At 47.6% G+C, this 7,875-nt stretch overlaps 1 protein-coding gene across 1 annotated transcript; it reads right to left on the bottom strand.

Annotated features, from left to right (window-relative positions):
- Positions 1–3,701: 3,701 nt before the first annotated feature.
- On the bottom strand, positions 3,702–5,621 carry DEFB4A (defensin, beta 4A). The gene is made up of 2 exons (NM_174775.1): positions 5,429–5,621; positions 3,702–3,958 (listed from the first exon to the last, which is right to left on the bottom strand). The coding sequence occupies exons 1-2, from the start codon at positions 5,484–5,486 to the stop codon at positions 3,825–3,827; spliced, it is 192 nt and encodes a 63-aa protein (NP_777200.1). The 5' UTR covers positions 5,487–5,621; the 3' UTR covers positions 3,702–3,824.
- Positions 5,622–7,875: the final 2,254 nt, after the last annotated feature.

The raw sequence follows: 7,875 nt of genomic DNA, 5'->3' as shown, positions 1-7,875 counted from the left end.
AAAAGAAGAAACTTAGTTATCAATGCAGACTGTTGATTGTTACCAAATTAATGCTCAAAATCCTCCAAGCTAGGCTTCAACAGTACATGAACTGAAAGCTTCCATATGTACAAGCTAGATTTAGAAAAGTCAGAGGAACCAGAGATCAAATTGCTGGCATCTGTTGGACCATAGAAAAAGCAAGACATTTCTAGAAAACATCTACTTCTGCTTCATCGACTATGCTCAAGCCTTTGACTGTGTGGATCACAATAAACTGTGGAAAATTCTGAAGGAGATGGACCACCTGACCTGCCTCCTGCAAAACCTGTATACAGCTCAAGAAGCAACACTTAGAACCAGATATGGAAAAACAGATTGGTTCCAACTGGGAAATTAGTAAGTCAAGGCTGTATATTGTCACCCTGCGTATTTAACTTCTGTGCAGTGTTCATCATGTGAAATACCAGACTGGATGAAACACAAGCTGGATCAGGATTGCTGGGAGAAATATCAATAACCTCAGATTGCAGATGATACCACCCTTATGGCAGAAAGTGAAGAGGAACAAAAGAGCCTCTTGATGAAGGTGAAAGCAGAGAGTGGAAAAAGCTGACTTAAAACTTGACATTTCAAAAACTAAGATCATAGCCTATGATACCATCACTTCATGGCAAATAGATGGGGAAACAGTGGAAACAGTGGCAGACTTTATTTTTTAGGCTCCAAAATCACTGAAGATGGTGATTGCAGCCATGAAATTAAAAGACACTTGCTCCTCATAAGAAAAGCTATGACCAACATAGACAGCTTATTAAAAAGCAAAGACATTACTTTGCCAACAAAGCTCCATCTAGTCAAAGCTATGGTTTTTCCAGTAGTCATGTATGGATGTGACAGTTGGACTATAAAGAAAGCTGAGCACTGAAGGATTGATGCCATTGAACTGTGGTGTTGGAGAAGACTCTTGCGAGTCCCTTAGACTGCAAGGAGATCCAAGCAGTCCATCCTAAAGGAAATCAGTCCTGAATATTCATTGGAAAGACTGATGCTGAAGCTGAAACACCAATATTTTAGCTACCGGATGGGAAGAAATAACTCATTTGAAAAGGCCCTGATGCTGGAAAAGATTGAAGGTGGGAGGAGAAGGGGATGACAGAGGATGAGATGGTTGGATGGCATCACTGACTTGATGGGCATGAGTTTGAGTAACGTCCGGGAGTTGTTGATGGACAGGGAGGCCTGGCATGCTGCAGTCCTTGGGGTTGCAAAGAGTCAGATAAGACTGGGCAACTGAACTGAACTGTAGCCTATGAGATCTTAGTTCCCTGACCAGGGATGAACCCATGCCCCTTGCTGGAGTTTTAACCACTGGTTCACCAGGGAAGTCCCTGCTTTTAGTTTTTTTAGCTGCACTAGACCGGGGCAAGAGGTAGAGATGGTTTGGGTCTCACCCCTGAGTAAGCATGAGAAATGAGACCCAGGACCTAGGTGGAAAGGCTGCCTTGGACCAGAGCATGAGCCCATTTGGTTCATGAGTCACATGGGAAAGCCATCATCATCCCGGTGCTGAAATGACACTAGCATTCCTCCCATGCAGGCATCCAACATGACACCCAGAAATGTTATGGCAGTAAAACATCAACAGATACAAGAATACAACTTAAAATTAAGTAAAAATTAAAAACTGAAATCCCAACAAAGAATATGATAAAAATTTAACATAAACAGTACCACGAAACCACACTTAATGGCAGATAAATGTTCCATGATAATAAAACAAACTAAAAATAAAGGATAAAAGGGATACAAGATATTTGACGTGTAAGACTGTGTCCCAAATACAACCTTCGAGATGAAAAAGAGTTGGCAGCATGGGCATTTCTGTGAAAAAAGAAATATAAAGTTGAGTAAAATGTTGACAGCTGTTATCATTTTTTTCCTCCATTAAACACACACAGGTTTGTGTCTTTTGAGCTGCTAATTTTAGGCTTAAGGCATGATTTTAAGCTCCTGCTGTATTGGTTTCCTGTTGCCGCTGTAGCAAATTGCCACAAGCTACATGGCTTAAAGGAACACATACTTGTCATTGTGGTTCTGAGGATCCAAAGTCCCAAGTGGGTCTCACTGGCTTCAAATCACGGTGTCAGCAGGATGCTGTTCCTTCTTAAGGCTTCCTTCCTTCTCATGCTTAGAAGCTGCCTGCCCTCCTTGGCCTATGGCCTCTCCACATCAGTGTGAGCCGGGGCTGGTTTAGCCTCTCAGCGTGCATCTCTGACACTGGTCTGCGTCCCGCGTCCACGTCTAAAGCTCCTTGTAATGAGATGGCATTGGGCACAGCCAGATACTCCACGTCATTTCCCTATATTAAGGCTGAATGCTTAGGTACCCTAATTTACCTGTGCTGTAATTCTCACTTGTCATGTGTCTGCCCTTTCAGGCTACTGAAACAGAAACACCATAGGCCAGGTGGCTCTTTTTTTGCACTTTGTTTTTTAACTGAAGGATGATTGCTTTACAGAATTTCGTGGTTTTCTGTCATAGAAAAACAAGAATCATCCATGGGTTCACCCATGTCCCCTCCCTCTCGAACTTCATACCATCTCCTTCCCCATCCCACCTTTTTAGCTGGTCTCAGAGCCCCTGTTTGAGTTCCCTGAGTCACACAGCAAATTCCTGCTGGCTATCTATTTTACATGTGGTATTGTAATAGGTGGCTTACTAACAACAGACCCTTACTTCTCAGTTTTGGAGGCTGGGAGCTCCACGATCAAGACAGAGCAGGTGGCTGGTAGAGGGTGGTCTCCCTGTGTCCTCAGAGGGCACAAGCGGTGAGCCATCTCTCTGGGGTCTCTTTCATAAAGGCCCTCATTCCACCCAGGAGGGTCCCACCCTCATGACCAAATCACCTCCCAAAGGCCCTGTCTCCTAACAACATCCCCTTGGTGACCTCAGCTTGCACTGACGGAAGAATTAGTGCAAAGACCAGAGAGCTGCTTATACATACAGCGTGCACAAACAAGCGTTTTGGTTTAACTAGCAAACCCTCTGAAGAAACTGCAAGCAGGCTGAGGTCAGCATGCTCGCCCCATTCCCTGCGGTCTCTGTGTTCTGTGCTGTGTTGTCTTCATTGAATTGTGCTTTCCACAGGACTTGTTTTTCCGTAGCATCTAGTTGCATCATATCATGTACACACAGAGAGACATGCTTTGTCCATGTCAACTCTGTCATTCAGTTGATGACAATTTGTGAAGCAATGTCTCATCTCAATGCCCAGCACTTACAGGAATAGGACAATCCATGCCTATAGAGATCTTATAGCCCAAAAGGGAATCAGAAGTGTATCCACGTGCGCACAAGGCAGGTATAAGAAGCAGAAACCAAATGGAAGTGAGGGCTACAGGGGACAGAGGAGGGGGGTTTCCTCCTGGAGCGGGGGCGGGGGCTTTCCTATGGGACTGGTGTGCTGGTGATTCTGGACCCCTGGGGTGCATGTTTGAGGGGAGACATGGGGCAGGACAGGGTGCCCTGGGCTAGGAAGCAGGAAGGACAGCAGACAGAGGGGCTGGGGAAGGTCAGGCCCCCAAGGAACAGGGGGTCACACCCCGGGGAGCACAGAGCACCCCACCACGATTCCCCGATGTTTCACATGGGGAGCTCAGAGAGCATCCTCAGGGATTTCTGAATTCGCTTGGGATCAGACACCACACAACAATCTCAATGACCAGTGGGCAAGATTCTTTAATTTTGAACAAAATTTATTCTCGTTTAAATTTTAGACGGTGTGTTGAAGGGCGCAGTTTCTGACTCCGCATTGGTCCCGACCGTGTGTTTGCCTTCTTTTACTACCTCCTGCAGCATGGTACTCGGGGCCCGAAACAGGTGCCAATCTGTCTCATGCCTACACGGCACAAGAACGGAATACAGACACCCATATTCCAACGGCAGCTTTGAGGATTTCTTACTCTTTGAGTAAATCCTAAAAAGAGAAGGAAGAGGGAAAAACGTGTCAGCAGGAAAGTGGCATCTCGAGAAGGCCAGCTGTGTCCCCTCTGAGCGAGGCCCTGGGGCTTTCTGTGCTGAGATGCGGACACGGCCTCGTGACAACAAGATGTGAGTCCAGGACCCCGTGGACCAGTTTGCAGACAGACGCTGACCGTGCCCAGGCTCTGGTGGACCCTCACGTTTCCAGAACCAGAGGCTGAGGGACTGGGGTGTGAGGACCCCGGTTGTGTGCGGGGTCAGCTCCACCACGAGGGCAAAGACCGGGAAGCTCTGCTACATCCTCCTTCCTGCCAGGAGTCAGAAGCGCCCAACCGGGGTCTATTTTCACCGTTTAGTTTTCCAACTCATGGAGTCAGTCAAGTAGTGGAGCTGAGATAGGAGGAAATGATGCAGCTGAAAGTGTAAGAACTGTTTAAAGAGAACTTACTCTCAAAGGAACTTACAGCTGACAGTGACAATGGCTCAGAAAAAAAAGGTTTGTATCATCGTCTCTACTAACGCAGAACGCTCTCAGCGCTGGGGCGAGTCAGCCCCTCTCCTCCTCCCTTTGTGGTTTCCTCCCGACCAGCCGCCTTCCCGTCTTCCTCACACGCCTTTTTGTCTTTTGGCCACAAGGCACCTCTGCTCCCTCTCTAGTTCCCCCTCCAGGGATTGAAGCTGGGCCCCGGACACTGAGAGGCCACATTCCTTACACCCCTGTCCTCTCTCCCTGCCACTGTGCTAAGAGTTGGGTTACAGTCATAAACAACACTGATCAGACAAGGCCTTTTCAACTTGATTTTGACATCTAATCAGTTGTCTCAGGTCTCAGTCTCCGCATCCTCCCCCCCCCCCCCGCTCCTTCCTCCCTACATATTTTCATCCTATTTCCGGAAATATCAAGGGTAAGATGAAAATCAGACAGCTGATTCTGCACACTGCTTTGGATGTGCTGCCTCCCAGCTGTGGATCGAGGGTTGTATAGTCAGCGACGTGTCCTGGAGGACCTTCCTGCTGAGGAGACTCAGCACGGAGCATCCCAAAGGGAGCTCCCAAAGCCCAGGCTCGGCCTGACTCTCCTCTGGACTTCTCTGGTGCCCAGAGCCACAAACCTTCAGATAGAAAGATTTATAAAGTGACATTCTGTGCTTCTGTCATGGGACAAAATCAAATTTCTTGCTTTTATGAAAAGAAAAAAAAGGAGAGGCATCTTCGGTTTCCTCCTCATGAAACCAATGAGGAGACGGGATCAGAAGCTTTGACTCGCTAGAGTGGCTTAGTAACAGCCAGCAATTTTGCAGGGTGGTTCTCAGACCCTCTCGCTACTGAGGACTCAGCACTGGCTTCTGAGAAGCATTAAATATGGTGGGTTTAGTCTGACCACGTGTAGATGGGGATAGCAGGACAGAAGGAGGTAGAAACAGGAGAGAGCCCACGGCCCCCTCCGGGGCTGCCACGAGCTCACCTGACCCAGCAGACAGGACCAGGAAGAGGACTGCGAGGAGCAGGTGATGGAGCCTCATGCTGGCGTCCCGAGCTCTGCGGCTGATGCTGGAGAAGAGACTGCACTTGCCGCTTTATAAAGGTCCCAGGTTCCTGGAGGAATTCTGTGCAGGCTGTGGATTTGGTTATTAGGAACTGGTTAACTGAGCCTCTTCCCTGTGTGTCATGGGAGTGGCCTTTATAGCACAAAGCAGGGGCACTCGTATGCTAATGAGGCTTTGGAAACCCCAGAAAAAGCTTTCCTGCTGCCCTTTTAACCACAAACTTCTCCCTGGTAGTCAGTTCAGCTGATGGGCCGGGGTGTGGCAAGGGTCACAGACTTTCCTGTTTCATCTGACAGGGGCAAAGACTTCTTGCTGAACCTTTGCTTACCCGCTACCCAGCCCCACCCTCACCCTTCCAGGGCTTTGAAACTGCCCACTGTTTTCCTGTGCAGAAGGAAATGGCACCCCAAACCAGTACTCTTGCCTGGAAAATGCCATGGATGGAGGAGCCTTGTGGGCTACAGTTCATGGGGTGTCAGAGAGTCAGACATGACTGGGAGACTTCACTTTCTTTATTTCTATAATTCCTTTTGGGCTTGAAGAAGCACAAGCTGGAATCAAGATTGCAGGGAAAAATATCAATAACCTCAAATATGCAGATGACACCACCCTTATGGCAGAAAGTGAAGAGGAACAAAAAAGCCTCTATATGAAAGTGAAAGAAGAGAGTGAAAAAGTTGGCTTAAAACTCAACATTCAGAAAACTAAGATCATGGCATCTGGTCCCATCCCTTCATGGAAGATAGATGGGGAAACAGTGGAAACTGTGTCAGATTTTATTTTGGGGGCTCCAAAATCACTGCAGATGGTGATTGCAGCTGTGAAATTAAAAGACATTTATTCCTTGAAAGGAAAGTTATGACCAACCTAGATAGCATTTGAAAAGCAGAGATATTACTTTTCCAACAAAGGTCTGTCTAGTCAAGGCTATGGTTCTTCCAGTGGTCATGTATGGATGTGAGAGTTGGACTGTGAAGAAAGCTGAGTGCCAAAGAACTGATGCTTTTGAACCGTGGTGTTGGACAAGACTCTTGAGAGTCCCTTGGACTGCAAGAACATCCAACCAGTCCATTCTAAAGGAGATCACCCCTGGGTGTTCTTTGGAAGGACTGATGCTGAGGCTGAAACTCCAATATTTGGCCATGTCATGAGAAGAGTTGACTCATTGGAAAAGACCCTCATCCTGGGAGGGATTGGGGGTAGGAGGAGAACGGGACGACAGAGGATGAAATGCCTGGATGGCATCACCGACTCGATACACATGAGTTTGAGTGAACTCTGGCAGTTGGTGATGGACAGGGAGGCCTGGCATGCTGCAATTCATGGGGTGGCAAAGAGTCGGACACCACTGAGCGACTGAACTGAACTGAACTGATAGTTCCTTTTGGAGAAGGAAATGGCAACCCGCTCCAATGTTCTTGCCAGGTGAGTCCCATGGACTGAGGGGCCTGGTGGGCTGCAGTCTACGGGGTTGCAAAGAGTCGAACACAATTAAGCAACTAACACATACACTGTTTCCATGAAAGGCTGTTTCAGGCCCAAATAGGGACTAACTTGTTCAGAGGCAGTTTCACTCCCTGGGCAACACTTACAGACTCCCAGCATCCACAGAGACAGCCATGCTCTTTCTGGCCCCTGGAGCACTGAAGGAAGAGACCCAGTTGTCCCGACCTGCTCCCCACACCAGCTAGCCTGTTATGGGATGGCAGCAACAGTTGACGCCAAAATCTTGCTTTTCTTTGCCCACCAGAGCTGAATAAAAATTGTGGAGACAGAGTTTGGAGGAAACAGAAAGATGGCTTTAATCATTAAGCTGGCAGAAGGGAGAACATGATAGGTTCCTGCCTCAAGGAGCCTGTCTCTCCTCCATCAGGAATCCAGGGGCTCACAGTTGGGGCTCACAGTCATGCCTTGGAGATACGGGACAAAAGGTGTAGGGGTCCTGAATTCTCTCTTTTGCACTGTTGGGAAACAGTCAACAGGCCAGTGTCAGGTAGCTAGGTATTTGGGTCTGGCAGTTGGTCCTGGTGCTTGGGTCCATTGTCCTTTGGGGATTTCCTGGTGACTTTCTTCCTGTAATACAAAAGGGGGAAAGCAGACCACTATGGGGTGGCTTCCAAAGAGAGTGCACCATAAAGTTAAGCATCAACATGAGGTAACATAGAGCAAAGGAAGGGAAAAACACACTACAAGGGGAGGTTTATGATGCAATAAAGTTAAGTATCAGGATGTGGCTAGAATAAGTTAAAGGATAATAGATGCAGAATGTGGCTCTTGCAGAAATGGAGGGCCATAGGTGTCAGGTGTAGTTCACATAATAGGTTAGTCTTCTACATAGAAGAAACTTGGTTATCAATACAGACTG

The sequence above is a fragment of the Bos taurus genome, chromosome 27 (assembly GCF_002263795.3).
Source record: "Bos taurus isolate L1 Dominette 01449 registration number 42190680 breed Hereford chromosome 27, ARS-UCD2.0, whole genome shotgun sequence".
Taxonomy (NCBI): domain Eukaryota; kingdom Metazoa; phylum Chordata; class Mammalia; order Artiodactyla; family Bovidae; genus Bos; species Bos taurus.
The sequence above is the reverse complement of the archived record's forward strand: the minus strand, read 5'-3'. Positions and strand labels throughout refer to the sequence as shown.

Excerpts from the sequence above, each read along its gene's own strand:
- DEFB4A (NM_174775.1), bottom strand. The coding sequence starts at position 5,486 with ATGAGGCTCCATCACCTGCTCCTCGCAGTCCTCTTCCTGGTCCTGTCT. Across the intron at positions 3,959-5,428 it reads GGTCCTGTCTGCTGGGTCAG|GATTTACTCAAAGAGTAAGA; the intron begins GTGAGCTCGTGG and ends TTCTCTTTTTAG.